The 17831-nt window shown below is 35.8% G+C and overlaps 1 protein-coding gene across 3 annotated transcripts in view; it reads left to right on the top strand.

The window, feature by feature from the left end:
- The window catches only part of LOC106151053 (adhesion G protein-coupled receptor G6), a 42698-nt gene extending 34135 nt beyond the window's left edge, over positions 1–8563 (top strand). For all 3 annotated transcript variants that reach the window (XM_013524131.2, XM_013524132.2, XM_087006595.1), the window contains 9 exons: positions 1201–1371; positions 1680–1832; positions 3264–3391; positions 3704–3821; positions 4915–5059; positions 5480–5561; positions 5877–6280; positions 6711–6827; positions 7435–8563. In XM_013524131.2, coding sequence (XP_013379585.2) covers positions 1201–1371; positions 1680–1832; positions 3264–3391; positions 3704–3821; positions 4915–5059; positions 5480–5561; positions 5877–6280; positions 6711–6827; positions 7435–7454 — 1338 coding nt within the window. In that variant the 3' untranslated portion in view covers positions 7455–8563. The remainder of the gene's footprint in view (positions 1–1200; positions 1372–1679; positions 1833–3263; positions 3392–3703; positions 3822–4914; positions 5060–5479; positions 5562–5876; positions 6281–6710; positions 6828–7434) is intronic.
- Positions 8564–17831: the final 9268 nt, after the last annotated feature.

The following is a 17831-nucleotide window of genomic DNA, read 5'->3' as shown; positions in this document are numbered from 1 at the left end:
GGGCCTGTGTCCCCATCTCTTGAATTTAGGTCACACATAATCTCAACTCAGTATACTTACATTTTGGGCTCTGTCAGTACACTTGTCCAAATTTAAGAAAATTAAATGTTAAATATCTCCCAAACTGTGGAAATTCCAAATATGCTCTTGGATTTGACCTTTGACCTTTATTTCAACTTTGCAAATTTTCCGTCCCTTATATCTCCAAAACTGGCAGAGATACACCCATAGTACTATAGATGAGATGTCTGTTTTTCACAATCTTACTGCAATGTACCTTGTATTTAACCTTCTGCTTTTTCCCACAATTTTGTTATCAATTGTAATTTTCTACAAAAAATTAAGAACTCTTGTTTATTGCATTTGGTAGAGCTTGTCAATCACAACACTGGAGATGATATCCCTTTTTTTTTTTTTTCCATATGAATTCCCTTTATCCAGCTGGTGGTATAACACCCGCAGGCAGTTTCACCTCTCTGATCCTCTAGTTTAGATTGAACAACCCTATCAAGTTTTTTCAACAGTAACTAGCTTCATTGGGCATAAGACATACAGACAATTTCTTTGGCCTGTTTTGTTCAACATTACTTTGCAGTAGCTTTACCTAGGGCTCTCAAAGTTTACGGCTCCGTTCACATGAAAAATCTATTTTTTAAAAATCTAAAAATCTATTTGTGGTATCTTGTGATCACGGTCTGTGCCCTGAATACCCCGCGACGTAATTACAGGCAGCGCGAGCCAGTTACTTCCAAAGCTGTAATTAATTCTCAGCGCTGCCAGTAATTACACCGCAGGGTATTCAGGGCACAGACCATGATCACAAGATACCACAAATAGATTTTTAGAAGATAGATTTTTCATGTGAACGGATCCTAACTGATTATGCATCATAGCAAGTCTGAGGATGGGGGACAGATTTTCACCATTTAAGTACAGAAAATCAATTTTCAACATTGAAAAAATACATGCCAAGCTCCTGGCCAACAAAGCAAGGCATACTAATTCATACCATATTGTCAAGATGCCTTGTTTAATATTACTTGAAAAAAAAATGAGTTAGGTTCACCTTTGAAATTATTTTTTTACCGAGTAACCACATATAAAAACCTATTAGAATAAGTGTGGCATTGAATTTTTATGAGAAACTATTGGATCAATCCCATCAGGAATGAAATACATTCTCTTGTTCTTGTATTCCAGGTACTGGCCTCTGTTAGCAACAGTCCTGGCTCTGTGAAGACCAACACCAGTGTTTACCCGTATGTGGACATTAATGGTCACATCATAGCAGGCAGTGTGGTCGGACTGACCGTCCAGAACCTTGCTGACCCAGTCACTATATCATTCAAACATCTGGAGAGAGAAAAAGAAGTGATTATATTTATTCATTTATTTGTTATTTATATAAAATAAGTCACTTTGGTTTTTGGTACAGATAAAAGATATAAATTGTTAGGATGAAACAAGTCACATTTCTTTTAAAATTTACTGAATCATTTCTGTAAGGGTTTACACCATTCTGTTTGTCAAGTTTAATATGCATTTGAGATTATGCAATTTTTGAAGAAGGGCTGTATTGTATTTTTATTAGTTTTTTTCTGTATTTTTATCTATTTTTTTATATTACACTTTCTAAGTGAGGTTCCTCAACAAAAGCCATGTCATTCATTCCATTCCAGACAGTCAACAACTCCCAGTGTGTATTCTGGGACTTCTCTGCCAACAGTGGTCAAGGAGGATGGTCAGGGCGTGGCTGTAGACTGGCAGGTGACCAGCCAGGAAACAGGACGGTCTGCCATTGTGACCATCTCACTAATTTTGCTTTGCTGGTGGTAAGTGCCAGTGAACCCCACCAGTTTCAATCCTGTGTGATATTTATTTCATCGGATTGAGATTTAGCTGATTCATATTATCTTAATTGAGAAAGGTAATAGAGTTACCTTTTTTTATTTAAGTACATATAATGTATTTCATAAAACTGCAGGTCCAAGTTCAGCAAAACAATATAGCTGGGTCTGAATTTACATTTAGTTTTTTGTCAGTTTATTGTCAGGTTGTGGACATATGTCAATTTAAGTTTAGATTGTTGTTTTGTGAATCAAGTTTATTATTATTATTATTATTATTATTATTATTATTATTATTATTATTATTATTATTATTATTATACAGATTGTTGCTGGGATTTTTTTTTTAATTTTAAAACCCTCACCTATTGGTAAAAGTTTTAGTTTTCAGGGCTCATTCCCAAAGAAATGAATTTTCTACATAGATTGATCTCTGCAGGGTCTCTTGCTGAATGCAATCAGATTAAAATATTAACACGCCTCCTCTTGCTTTTAATGTACTCATATAATCACCTTTTTCTGTATTCTACTCATGGCCAAGAGGAGGCTTGTCATTCATTGAATCTGATTACGTACACTCAGCGAGACTCCCTTCAGAGTTGGATCAATCTACATAAACCAATAATTTCATTGGGAATGAGCCCTTAGTTATATATGAATGTGCATATATTCCCTATAAAAGTTTCCTATATGACTCAAATAAAGTTGTCATGCCAAAGGATAAACCAAATTTATCACTGTAAGCCAAAAAAGCTTAAAAAAACTGCACCTTCTTAAAAATTCTGGTTGTAAAGTGTCCTATTATCCATTTTGTTAAAGTCCTTTTAGTACTGGTACGTAGTATTGTATGATGCATGAAATGGCATACCAGTAAGTATTCAAATGTGCATTGGTGGAAACAACTGAGGATTATACATAACACAGAAAGAAAACAAAATATCTGTTCATATGCGGTTTTGGGGGAAGCATGCTGTTTGAAACTATATGGTGGCATTTGGTTGGGGTTAAAAGCAAAGATTTGACTTCATATGTAACTTTAAATAAAGGTGGTATGATCAGCCATATATTCAAAGAGTTCTGACTTTCTGTGTGTTAATGTGTTTAAATCATTGTAGAGCTTTTATTTTGCATCCATCTTGATTGAAAAACCTGAAAACATATAGTGCTGGTCAGCTTGTCAGAAATTAAGTGCCGAGTCCTTCACCTCTGGCTTTAAAGTTGCACAATTGTTTTGCGTGCTCTATTTTGTCTTTCATGTTATAGAAATCTACATGCAATATGTGATCTGATAGTACCTTGACATAGGTAATAAAGCTTGATTAACTTCAATTTTCTCATGGTGATTAGTTGGTATAAGCTTCTTTGTGTGATAATGCGGGAAATAATCTTCAGTAATCATTTTATGTCTGATTGCAGGATGTTTTTGGCTCGGGTTCAGCAATTGATCCACTAAACAGGAGAATTCTGATGATTGTCACTTATGTGGGCTGTGGTCTCAGCGTTTTGGGTCTGTTGTTGACAATCATCTCCTACCTGGCATACATGTAATTGTTTTGTGTAGTTATTTATCATTATTGCTTGGTTTTAACATATCTGTGATGCGTAACAAGTTTGACGTAATTTGTTAAAGGGATAAAAACCGTTCATTTTGGCCACAAATTTTATTTTCCTGGGGTAAATGACAATTTCCCCATACTTGGTGATACTGAAAAAACCAAAAAATTATCTCCTTTTATTATTATTATAATTGCTCTAGAAAGATCCTACACTCATTGTATGCCTTTATCTCAATTATTTGTAGAATGCTTGATTGCATGTTTTTGACATGAATATGTGTAACACAATGTATTTTCTAGGAAGTTGCGCAAAGACACTCCTTCCAAGATCTTGATCCAGTTGTGTTTTGCTTTGCTGGGTTTAAATGTTGTTTATGTAACTGGAACACAAGACCTGAGGAATCTTTTTGTGTGCAAGGTATGGTATGGTTTTACATGTTAATATGTATTTCGGGTGCCTTTGTGTCACAGTTATCTTGTAGATATTTGCTATAATGTCTAAAATTAAAACAACTGGCACGCAACCAGACCAATGATTTTTCCAGACAAGGTTACGTAATTTGTGGGTTATGTGGTTAATAATTACCTTTACCAAGGTGGCAAATATTATAGGGAAATCTTGAAAAAGCCACCCTGTGACTTTTGGCCAGATGGAAGCAATTAAATCTGTGCACGTGCAGATGGCATTGTATCCAAACTGTAGGGAGCTACTACAGGAGATTCTTCAATTAACTTCAATCTGAAGTAACATGCTATTCATAAGAGGCTATTTTTATCTGTCACAAAAGAGCAAGTGATAAAAAACAGAACAATTAACTGTCTTGATTGTTGTCAAAGGGACTTGGCTTGGGCCTGTTAAGTGGCATTGCCTGAGCAGTTATGCAAACAATTACCAGCCATGTAATCATCCTTGAGATTTCATCACAGGGTGGCAGAGAATGAAATGACTGTCTATTTATCTAAAGACATATCTGTGAATATCTTGTGAAAAATCAATCTGTCGCCCTGATAGAGGGTTGATTATAAGGGCGTTAGTGCTAAAAGATCTGTGGGTAGTGTTGGTAAATGTTAAATCTGTTTATAAGGCAAGTATATGCTTGCATTTCTTATTACTATGATATATTTTTAATGCTTTTGTGCAAAATTTAAACAACCTTTTCCATGGATGAAATTATATATATATATATATATATTAACCCTAAAAAATAAAAGGGAAGTTTGTGCCAGCACTTTTCTCATCTGTGTGTCCTTTGTCATTGGTCAGTTGGTGATGAGATGAGTTATGTGTTCTTTTGTAATTTAATTTCATGTTATGTACTTGTCTCCAAAGCAAAATAAAAGTAATATTTTACATGTATCTTCTTACCTACTAACAGATTCATAGTGTCATTGTGTGTTTTTCTTTACTTCTCAATGCATCCAATAGATAAACAGGGAGGGGCCCACCCTTCCCATAACCAGATTCCAACTGAAGAGCATTTTCTCAATCATATTTCTTTTATGCTTGCCAGACTGTTGCCATATTGCTCCACTACTTCTTGCTGGCAACTCTGATGTGGATGTTGATAGAAGCTTTCTACATGTACTTGGCTCTGGTGAAAGTTTTCCAGACTTACTACAGGAAGCTTCTGCTCAAGTTTGCCATAGTTGGCTGGGGTAAATAGTGTAACTACTTTGTCTGTAGAATGTTCAGTGATGTAATAATGCCAGAAACTCTCCAACTTGACAATTGATTGGGATTTTTAAAAAACATTTTCTGATTTATCATGTTATTTACAGTTCCTAGTTGTTCTCATGTTCAAATCTATTTTGAAAAATTCCCCAGAAAAAAATTGGCCTTGATGGCAAATAATTTTTTTTCAGGAAGGTATTCAGAATTAAGTGAAACCATAGCTATGAAATAGGAGCTAAAATGTACTAGCACAGCAGGAAAGACAATGTATTCAGTTACCAACTAGAGTAACTAACACTGAACCTCTTAATTAAAATGACAAAAAGTTCACATGCAAGAAATAACTTTTGACCTATTCATCCCACTTACTGTTCAATGACTTAGGATTTTCTCAAATGCTTCAGGTGTTCCACTGGTGATAGTAGCAATCACACTTGCCATCAACATAGACAACTACAACTACTACACAGGATATGAGGAGGCTTTGTAATTATTTTGTTTTGAAATCAATATGAGGAGAATAAGTTAAAAAAAGAAATATCATAAGGATACGATTAGTCAAAATTGAAGTGTCTACGAAAGACAAAAATGAAAGTGCAAATTGAATTTAAATACTTAAAGAGAATTGCCAAAATATCTTCTAATGGATAAATGTTTTAAGACATTTGCAAACAATGCAGAAAAGGTGAAGCATTTTATTTCTCAAAAGGTCAACATTTGTTTGACTCAGAGTGTTTAATTTGAAGAGTAAATGTAATTTAGAAGATTGGACAATTAATTTTTATTTTTCATTTCTTTCAGCTGCTGGCTTACAGTTATACCCATGTATGTGACTGTGATAACCCCAGTGGCTGTGACAGTGGTCATAAATTTTGTGGCGTTTGGGTTAGTTTTTCATCAGGTCCGGAGCCATGTCCAGCAGAAAAAGATCACCAAGACCCAGAAGGCATCCTCGGTGTCTCAAGTCCGAGGAGCCCTGGGCATCATGGCCTTGCTGGGGTTGACTTGGGTTTTTGCCTTCTTTACCTTCAGTGCAAAGTTCATAGTATTCCACTATTTGTTTGCCATCTTCAACTCCTTGCAAGGACTCTTTGTATTCATATTCCATTGTTTCTTGAAGCATGATGTTCGTATGATGTGGATGAGAAGTTTGCCTTGCTGTCCAAAACCCAAAGACAGCTCCACATTCAACTCTTCTTCAAAAGGTAAGAGAAAGTCAAAGTGATAGGTTGTAAAACATTTTCATCATACAGCCACGTACAGCCAGATGTAGAACATGCATTCTTAATCAGTAGTCCTCTGATCAATAAAAGAATATTGCATCAAAAAATGTCTTCTCTTAAAATAATATTCATAGCCTCTAGTATCTTTGTTTGGATTAAATTATTTCAACATAACTTGTTGTCGTGATGGCAGATATTCACCTTCTTGCATGACTGACACATGGATGAATTAACATGTATGCAAGATAAATTACATCTGGGTCTTTGGTTTTCTGTCTGTCTTTGGTATGGTGTTTTTCACTGTATCACACACATCATTGTCTTATTTTACTTAGCTTTCAACAGTTTTTCTGGTTGTTGTCTTTGTGCACAGTTTTTATAGATATCTCTTTCCAATATCGTCTGTTTTCAGTTCCAAACCGAGTGTCAACTGAAATGACCACAACCAGCAGCCGTAATAACAGTTTTCACAGTATGTCAGTGGGAGAAGTAAATGTTCAAGTTCCGCTTAACAATGCTTATCAAACCAGTGAGTTTTGTATTGTTTGTAATTATCAGTCTCATATTTATTGTCAAATGGATAAGCTGTATACTTATCTGATGGACTGAAAAATTCAACCCCCCCCCCCCCCCCCCCCCCCCCCCCCCCACACACACACACACACACTCATTTAGTCAGACCTGGTATTAGTGGTAGAAATTATTGGTCATGGAGACCAATTTAGCAATCTAGTAATTGTGGTGTTTAAATCACTAGTAGCCAAAAAAGACTGAAATGAATTGACTTCAGGGTTGTGCAGAGTTGTGAACTGTGGAATTGTTGTCACAACTAAAGCAATGCAATATTTCATTGTAAAATCAGATCAGATGCCCATTATCTTACTAACTTTGTTAATTGATGAATTGCCATTTGATAATTTTTTTTCAAAATTGCTTCATATTATTTCATAACAGAATTAACATTTATGTCTGTTGATGCTTATTTTGACTGAAGTTCATTCACTTCATAACTTTCTTTCAATGCTTAGAAATGAAATTTGAAGACTTTTCTATACAATGATATATTTTCTTTGATCATAATGACTTTAGCAATATTTTTATTCAAGTTCTTATTCATTCTTTTCTTTGGTTTCCAGGTAAAGGCAAAATATATTAGAAGAATTTTGATTGAGAAATATTATGGAAAATTCAGGCCTCGACAAGGGGTTTCATTGCTGGAGGTGAACAAAGACTGCATTGCAGGAGCTGAGTGCACTGATAACGTGATGATGGAATGGTTGCAGCAGACCACACTCTTACCTCAACTGGAATTCAATTACTCCAGATTCTATCTACTGATAAAAATGACTCTAAGGGGACTTTCTGTTTTTTTTTTTTTTTTTTTTTTTTTTTTTTTTTTTTTTTTTTTTTTTTTTGCCATATAAGCCTTGGGGGCCCTAAACCCACATGTTAGAGTTTGGAAATAGTTATGCTGTTATGTTTTTTTAAATAGGAGGAAGTACTTAAATTGTAGAAATGGATCGTAGGCTTATAAAGGAAATAAATTTGAGATAAAAGACAAGTTTTGCATGCTTGGTGGTACAGTGGGAGATTTTTGTTTACTCAGAAAGCTTTGGCAAAATGAGGAAGAAAATGTGTGTAAGAAATATGATTGGAGAATTACATTAGATGGTTAAATCCAAGAGGCAATGTGTTATTGCAGTTGCTTCTCCTGTCGCAATCTGAAACATCAGTCCATATTTTTTGTTTTACATTAATTATTTGAGTAGTTTTGTTTGGTTAAAAGAAAGGTTCTTTGTGAGTTGGTGCCCGCTTGAATTAGTTCGCTTTAGAACACCATGAAGCTCTTTTGGTAGAACTTTTGAGAGTCTGGAACAGTTAGTATCAGATAACCCGTATTGTAACAGGTCAGAATTCAAGAAAATGACTTAGGAGCCATTTACAATACATGATCCGAGTACTAACTGATCCACCGGCTAAATATGGCCGACCCCAATTTAAAAGTGATGCTGCTAATTCCATGATAGTTTCCCTGTCTCAACTCACACCATCACTGCAAGGGCCTACCAATTTAACCTCGGAGGTGCGATGTAATCCGTTTTATGGCGCGTTTGGAGGCGGGGAGACCATCGGGAATCAACGTCATAGCGTTTGAAGTGGAGTAGGCCATATTTAGTTGGCGGATCAGTTAGTACTCGGATCATCCATTCTGAATGGCCCTTAAGTGTCAATGAAAGTACAAAATAAATCCAAATGTGAAAAGGGTGTTCAATGTATGGGATGTGTTATGAAACAGAGGTCAGTTATGCAAAACATATATAAATTTACCAAATTGATCAATCGGGCATTTCTTTCAAGAGGCACATAGATGAAACATTTAGGTACGATAATAAGCTGGAAAAAAACGATGTGCACCGGCAACCAAAATCAAGACAATTTTTCCACTGAATATGTCGAAAAGGAGAATGAATAATTTCAAAAGGTACGTACCTGAAACCTGATGGGCGTACGTCATTTCAGTTGTGTTATTTCCAGCTTACTTAAAACATTTTCAGTTTCCAAATACATTATTGATGTGCGGGTAGTACCAGTAGGTCGTGGCCTGTTTTAATAACATGGTCGTTTGTTTATCTGAATGAATGCTGACCACCCCCTCCCCCACCCCCCAATAAAAGGGAAGAATATGAAAGAAAGAGACTACAAAATAAATTAATTTCTTGAAAATGATTATTTAAAATGTTCCGAGACATATGCATGTTATTATGCCAAGATGTACAAGAACAGTCCGGAACGATCAAAACGAAACAAAAGTTCATTGCTTGGTTTATTTATTTATTGATTGATTTTAATAAAACGTTTTTGTCATCCTCGCAGATATCGTTTAAACTACGGCGTCCTTTGTGCGACTTCGAAGCTGACCTGGCCCCGTAACTCGAAAGCATCGCGCATTGCGACCGAGCGCTAGCGTCTCGATTCCATAACTCGCCCATACTTGTCCCATATAATACATCGTAGCCTCTACAAATGTAATATCGCTCTTCGCAATACGCGATGCTTTCGAGTTACGGAGCCCAGCAGGTCGCCATTGGACGCTCAGAACACGCACGGTGATGGTTAAGATCGCACACAGATCGTTCATGCATCGCCGAAAACGCCATGGTCGCCGCAAAGTTTTGAGCATTGTCAAAACAATCGCACAAAGAACGCGGTAGGGGTTGGTTGCTCAAGGGACGCACAAGCTTGGTTGTGGTCGCAGAAAGGACGCGCAAGTTGCTCTGTGGTCGTAGAAAGGACGCACTTTGGTTGCAGAATGAATGCTCAATGATTGGCCAGTGTCGGAACGTAAAACATTACTTCTTTACGCTCAAACTGTGCCGTGCTAGGATATTTTTCACCTGAGACAGGATATCTGCGGGAAACATCTACTAGTGGTCTCATACCAGCCTCCAATTTTTTTTTCAAAAATTCTTGAACCGATCCATTTTTGGAGGTTATTGCATAACGAATATTTTGCTTTTTTTTTTTTTTTTTTTTCAAGATGCAGTTATTGCCGCTGTTTTTGCAGAATGCGTCTCTTGAAAACTCACCCAAACATTGTGTTGTGCCAATCAGCCTTTTTCGTTTTCAGCGCCTGTCTATCTTTCACTTAAGGACAGCAATTATCATCTGGCTTATTATCAGTCCACGCAGACCTTGCTTTACCGAAGTTCGAAATTCCTTATAATTTCTTATTATTCCTTATTATTTTCTGGAGATGTTCTTAATTGGATGGCCGTGTTATAATTGATGAAAAAGTATAAAAGAGTCAGAATATATCGAAGGGCGCCCAAACAACGCTGATCGGTCTAGCAGGAGGCAGAAAGACCGTAGAATGGTGGCCACTGATCGCCGATGAAATTACAGAGAACGCAACAAGGATGCACAATGGTTGCTCAAACATTGCACTTGACGCCGTAGGTTGCACAGGGGAGGCAGGCAGGTTGCTCAGTGGACGCACGTACAGGACGCTCGCAGTTTTACAGGTAAAATCTAGATTCAGTCGTTCAATGGACGCACAAGAAGCGCAGAAGCGTTTACACTGAGGCACGATTTAATTGCTTTGGTGACCATTGAACGTCCTGACCATATTTTTGATCGTAAGAAGGGACGCAGAAAGGACGCCACCAAGTGTAAAGTGGGCATTACTATACGCCAACCCACCATTTTCCAAAGGTAGGAGTCTGCGCCTGTGTTTTTGCTGCATACCCCTCCCAAAAAATAAAATAATAAATGTAATCGACATGACCACGTCAATTTCATATTTTGAAAATAAAATTAACAAAAAGACGTGAAACATATTTTGATATTAAATGTCTAAATTGCTTGTTAGATGCATTCTTATTTGGTCTTTATTGGGACCTGTAAAAAGTCGAAATCGACATGGCCTAGCGTTGGTCCAAAGTTTGTGCTCGTTGACTTTACGTTATGCTTGTGAATCTGAGGTGCGGCTCGTTAATATTGGCATTTGCGCTCGGGAATCTGAGGCCTGCACTAGCGACATCTGTGGACCGATCTAGACTAGTTTCTCCGGCGAGCCATTGCACTCCTCTATGACGTCTATAACTGTATATATAGATCACTAGTTGATTGAAATTTGTACAGCGATACAACCAAACAACCATTCTGCAATAACCTCTAAACACTAACGTAGCCAAGAATAAACTTTCAGCGGAAGCTATAACAGTATCAAGGAGAAGAAGAGCAACGATTATCTTATATAGTCATAACAAATGTACAGACAAAATAACTTGTCCACCAAAAAGTGTGAAGAAAAGTATTGTAAACCATATATTATAAACCAGATACACCAACATCTTAATCGTGAAATAATTGATATCTGCAAAAAATTAAACCCATTCAATTACTATCAGTCATTTCCAATAACCTGTGGCAGAACGTATTTAGATATTGCACTAAGCATAATTTGGTTCACTTAAATCACTCCCTAGAGAAAATAAAACTAAAAACGTAAGTGACCAAGCATTGGCTCGCTGGTGACGCGTACCAGCTACTTCAAACACATGCAGTCGACCGGGCAACCTAGCTGCTTTCTGGAAAACGGCCTCGGTATGAGGGCGGGTTACGAGCAACATTGAGATCATAAACCCTATACCCATATTCCACACCGGCTACAAATTCCACGAACCGCCAGGAATTGATGAATCGCAGGGTTCTTACTTTAATCGTAATACATTATTTAAGCTTTTTACTGATTCTTATTTATTCTCAGTCAGTTCTTGCAATTCTTGAGAGATCGTGAAATCGGAACAAAAGCTTTGAGCTGTTCAAAATTTTGGACCCAAATTTTAATTAAGTATGGGATATTTGAGCTTGACCCGTTTTAATGCATCTTGTATTTTTTATGCACCATTGTTTATACAAAGAGCGTCTTTTCTGTTCTCCTTCTGTTTTCACTAGAATACCTGTATGCATAAAATATCATCATATCTTGTCTGATTAATTTCGCCTTTTTTTCATGGTACTAGTTTTCATTTATAAGAATAACTGGAATTCATTCTATAGTATTTAGTTTCTACCGTTAAACTCTGCTTTATACCCCATTCTTACGATGTGCCTAAAGAGAAAAATCAGCAATGTTTACATTAAAAAGTTTTTATAAAAGCATTAAATTTGTACATGAAATCTTTCATTAAAATACCCACATGAGTAGAGTGTTTTTGACATACTTTTTATACCATGTTTTTAGGTAATTAACTACTGGACCTCTTTATTGGGGCAAAACAAAACAATTTTTAACAAAGTGTCAGTGCTCATCACTGTTATAGGGTCATTCAGAATCACTCTGAATCATTGATTGATTCACTACAGTGTATGAGAACTCTCATCAGTTTCTACTGGTTGTGCCGCCTTCTCACATTTTAAAAGAAGGACAGAAAATATCACCTGTTTATCCTTCGCTGCTTTATTTGACGCTGCAATCATATAAAGTGGTGCTTCCAACTTCTGAATAGCCTCTTCAACTTCAGGAAGTACACTCACAAACATATCCTTGTTGGACTAGGTCTTTAAGAGGCTCTAGATGAAAGCGTTTCCTCAGTTTTGTACACAGTGCTTCTCTGTTCATGTTTGTTGTACAGTGGCCTCAATATTGCCTTTGTGGTTATGTCTAAGTCCATCTTCTTGCCAGTCAAAAGCTCACAAATTTCTTTCAAGTCTTCCTTTAAGTTTCTTTCTCAACTTTTTTGCTCCTTCTTTCGCTTCTTTTGCCTCAGATATTAGCCTGCTATATTTTTATATGTTACGAACAACTCCGTTAACTTAAAAATCCTGCCCAAAAAGTGGAAAGACGCAATACTTCAATTTCAAATGATAAAACTTTTGCTTGAAATATCCTTCAGAAATAAATTAATAAATTATTAAAGCACATTGCACTTTATTTCTTTTAATGAATGAATAGGAATTATATTTTTTATTGAGGGTGGAGGGGCTGCATTTTTCAATCAATTCGGAAGAGGGGTGAATTCGAATTTTTTTGGCATTTTCTTCTCCACCCCGACCCCTCCGACCTCAATAACGACGGTCCCTCATACTTATAGGTTTGAGCGTATGAAATCACCATTTTTCCAGCTTATGAAAAGGAACGAATGAAATTGTTTTGGAACATGCTCAAAATGTTCTAACTTCCTCCGCTTATCAGAACTTATTCCAAAATTTGTCTGCGTACTCAGGAGGTATACGACGGAAGTCCAATTATTTGTCTGCGTTTGACCAAATTTTTCTCATACGTTAGTGCTATACGCTAAGTGTGACAGTACCCTAAGTTTTTATAGCATCAACCACAGGCGCGTAGGGGGTGGGAAAAAGAGGCGTGCGCCATTCAGGAAAAAAGAACGATGGGGTACGGATTTGGTTTTGCCCTAGCACCTGGTTCTTGCGCGGGATTGCAAAAAGTAGGGGGGGTCCTCTCCAATATCCCCCCCCCCCCCCCCCCCCTTCTGCGACTTTCACGACTCTCATGCCTTTGAACAATGTAAGCTTCCAGACTTAAGACCTTCGGAACAATGAAACCAAATGTCGGAGTATGAACGTTTTGGACTATTTGGCATTTAAGGATATGGTCACCCTTCGCCCAAAACTCCTCATTTACTGCCTTACATACATGATTTTTGGTAATAAATAAATGTTCAGTGTTCAGTGACGAAATAAATAAACATTTACACATATGTCATCTTACGGGTGACGCCGTAATTGCGATGTTGGGGTAAAAACTGAAAAATCGGTTTCTCAAATATCTATTTTACCTGAGCACCCACGATCACCGTTTCAAAGCCGATTTAATGACACCATTTAGTAATCCAAATCCCTGCCAGCGATTTTTCTTAAAAGTCTTGGTTCAGATTTTATCGTTGATAAAGCAAAATAATGCCTTCATTAAATGAAAAACTGTAATTAGGGGCCCACAACAAAAACATTTAAACAAAAATGACGGCACGAGATTGTAGCTTGTACACTCCTAGTCAACTCTGCCAATTTTCGTGATAAAATCTTGTTCAGGGTTCAGGTCACACCCAATACCGGTTGCTATCTCACCTCAAAATAGAAAGAAGTTAAATTGACGATTAAAGCTTTGAGTTGCCTATGCTTATACATTGCAATGAAAAAATATAAATGCCGATATTTTATATTTTCGAGGGGTTTTCATTGTTTTAAATCAGCACAAAATTAGATCCATTATTGAATAATTAGGTGCAGGAAAAACCCCATGATAATAAAAGGTTACAATGTTCTTAAACATTAAACCTAAATGAGAGGAAAAATTCAGAGTATCAAGGCCTCGGACCAAAGATGCACTTTCCTAAAAACGTTTGTAATTTGCAGAATCTTCGGACCAATATGAAAATCTGGCCGTAGTCAATAAGAAGAAAAAATTGTAAGTGTAATCAAATTCCTTTTCAGAAGTGTTTTTGACTGGCATTTACCTTTGAAAAATGCGTTAGATGAGACTTTTGATTGTGTGTTTGGGTGCGCAACAGTCGGTGATCTAGTCTGTTCATAAGTGGGATAAGTTGTATTTTAAAGCATCAAACGTTAAGAATATAAAAGGTAGCTGTTCAAATACGTTAAGATGTGTTTTTAAGAAAAATACAGCGATATTTTAAATCGCCGTTTTAATGCAAATTTTGAACATCTCAGTTGACTATAATATAGACAGAACAAGCATATAAATATTCGGACTATTGCACCTGGTTTTAAACATAGCGAAGAAAATGATTTTGATATACACGTTGGTTTACCTCAGGCAATATTTGAAAAAGTAATAAATAACTCAGTAAGAAAAACTAGCGTGCCGGTGTTTCGTGACAGCAGTTCCTCATAGCAGCAACTTAAGCGTTCTTCCAGAATCAAATTATTTTCCAATTAATTACAGATTTGAGTAGAATTTGGATATATTTGTGGCGGAAGCAAGCAGCAATCTGACATGGAGGTTATGAAAAAAAGGGTCTTTTAACCGAAAGCCTGAAAAAGGAGAGGTTCCTTGACAGGTGATCGTCTGGCTGTCTTGTAATTTTATTTAAGTTTAAACTCACATACACACGTACGTGAGACGGTGCGTTGTCGCCCCTCCTCCCTCCCCCCAAATTCTCCCTTGATATTGTAGATTAATACTTATGGCAGACGTATAAAAATAATACCAAATTCTTCATTTTCAGATCGAATAAAGAATTTTAAGAATAACAAATTTTAAATCTTCACATTTTCTAGTTATATTATTCTTCGTTTAAAAAAACTGTCAAACACAGTATACTTGAGCATAGAAACAAGAGAACAAAAGAAAATTGAAAAGAAAAAAGAACAGTTCTTACTTTGGAGGCGTAGAGGTTGGTTTTTCAGTAAAATTCAATGAGTTATTAAATGTGTTTGATACCGGCAAATTTTGGTCTTCGTTCAAAATTGAATTACCAAGAGACGATATATATATATATATATATATATATATATATATATATATATATATATATATATATATATATATATCGTCTCTATATATATAAAGAGGGAGAGGAGGAGATTTAGGAGAGAGGACGAGAGGGAGCAAGAGCGAGGAGGGGGGGCTGAAATAACCTACAGTAAACAGACCTTGCACCAGTAGGCAGAGCTTAGGAAGTTGCTTACTTTTTCATCAAAAAATTTTTTTACATGTATCAGGGTAGAAAAACTGAGAAGTATCTAACAAAGTTACTTATCACACAATTTTAATGCAAGTATTTAGTCTCATACAAAATACCATGTAATAGGCATCGCCTAGTATTTAAGATACAAGTATGCACCCTTCACCCCCACCCCCAAAAAAAAAAACGTACTACATTTTTTAAACAATAGGACTATTTGACATCTATCTATTTTTCGTTTTCTAATTCTTTGAATTAATCTATTATGTATTCTATTATGCATTCATTTTATTTCATTTTATTGGTCTATTTATTTATCATTACGTTTTTGTACGTGTCATGTATAACTGTGGCGATAATAATAAGGTGATTATTCTGATTATTTCCATGCCAAAATAACCAGATGCGGTGGCGCAGGAATAACCACTCATTCTGTATATAACTCTGCTTCTTCTTGGTAATCATATACCCAAGCCTGGCAAACCTCACAAAATAGTACCTCCCATGACGCAAGAAGATTACACGAACCTAACAAATGTTTATTGACCGGGCTAAAAACTCGAATACATTACATGATGCAGGTCAAAGATTTCCTCTCTAAAACTCTGAAAAAAAAAATCCACAGTCTTATTTTCAGAATTCGATTTGATTATTCAAAATGAGTAGTTTTAATTGATGGTATAAGAAAACATTAAAATATTCTTGAACATAGGTAATGTGTTGGTTTGGTTGGTGTTTAGGAAAGATGCTTAACCTACCGTTTCGAAATAACATATCTCCGGGGATGACGCTGTATTGATCTCTCTGTAACGTTAGTTGCATTGAAAGTACAGAAGAAGCCGTGAAACGGCAAAAGCTATTCGATTTCGCATTACTCTTCTATTCAAATACCCTTCTTTATGGCGTTTTCATTATTGCTTTAAGAAGAGTCATATAAGTTGCGCAACTAATGACAGAGATGGAAGTTGAATACATTGCGCCTTTGTTGAATGTCGGGCATATATGATTTCAATGCAAAGGTAAATGCAGAGGGTACCGTGAAAAAAACGTTTTTGATGAGGTATATTTTTGTCCATTTATTACCCGTCACTGGTTAATTCTACTACTTTTATTTTCAAGATTATTTTCTTTTTGAATTCATCAATTTTACGCAGGCGATACTCGGGTTCAGAAAATATTTGTAAAATGCAGTTCACAAAATACCGTGAAACTCGCGACAGAGACAGTTTTTTAAATCAAGTGTTTTGTGGTGTGATTTTCTATTATTCAGTTTTCTAACTTGGTTACGTTAAAATTTCCACTCTTAATCCCTAGTATGACTATTTGTAAAGTAATAATCAAATTGTGGACAGAGCAAAACAGTCATTTTTAACCGCTGAGATGGACTTTTAAGGGAAGGAAAAATTATATTAAAGGATGAAATATTAATTGCAATAATATAACTTCAAAAATCTAGTGAAATGTTGACACAATAGTTGTAGAAATTTTTTAACAAAAATGTAAAAATGGTAAAGAAGGTCAACATATTTTTCAATTTGAAATATTTGTCCGTAAATATCATAACCGCTTTCAATCTGACATTGAGCAAAACCACTTATAAAATAAATCAAAATCTTGAAATATTAAAGCAGATCTGTGTAATAAATGTAAAGAATTGTTTTTTTGATAGAAAACAATAACGACCTTCATCCTGCTGAAGACGTTGGTCTTTTTAGGGGGGTCGGGGAGTTATTTGAATCGTATAACTCTTTTTGTGGCAAACAATCTGTATTATCCTAAATGAAATCCTAAAATATCCAGAAACGGATAACTTCTTTTCATAAGAAATTATCTAACAAAACTAAAGTAAGCGTGCAAGTAACACCTCGATTTAACTCATGATAACAACAAAAATCTAGAAAATATCAAAGAAATCATCACTACACACACTTAAAAAAACACGTCTCATTTTATTTGGCATTATTACGAGAAATGTCATATCAATTATTTGTAAATTTTCAACAAGGCAACTAAAGATTCATAATTTGAAAAGTCACTATTGTCTTAATTTCAACGATAATACAACTGAAATTCATCACTTTAATTTATTTCTGCCACAGTAAATATACAGCCAGATATTTTAATATCTTAAATAAAAGATGAGGGCTGAAGAAAACTACGTAAAATGCATAAATATTGGACTGCCGTCATGTTGACAGGGAAGATTCAATTAAAATGCTAGTACACATAATTGTAAATAAACCTAAAGACTTGGCATGTTATTTAAAGAACAGTTTTAGTCTAAGGCAGACAGTTCTATTTAGGGCTCAGGAGTTGACTATACCATGAATTATAGTGTTTGTTTAGTCATATATTTCAACCTT

The sequence above is a fragment of the Lingula anatina genome, chromosome 1 (genome assembly GCF_051362555.1).
Source record: "Lingula anatina isolate TDL-2025a chromosome 1, LinAna3.0, whole genome shotgun sequence".
Lineage (NCBI taxonomy): Eukaryota > Metazoa > Brachiopoda > Lingulata > Lingulida > Lingulidae > Lingula > Lingula anatina.
Note: the sequence above shows the minus strand (reverse complement) of the source record. Positions and strands in the feature narration are given on the sequence as shown.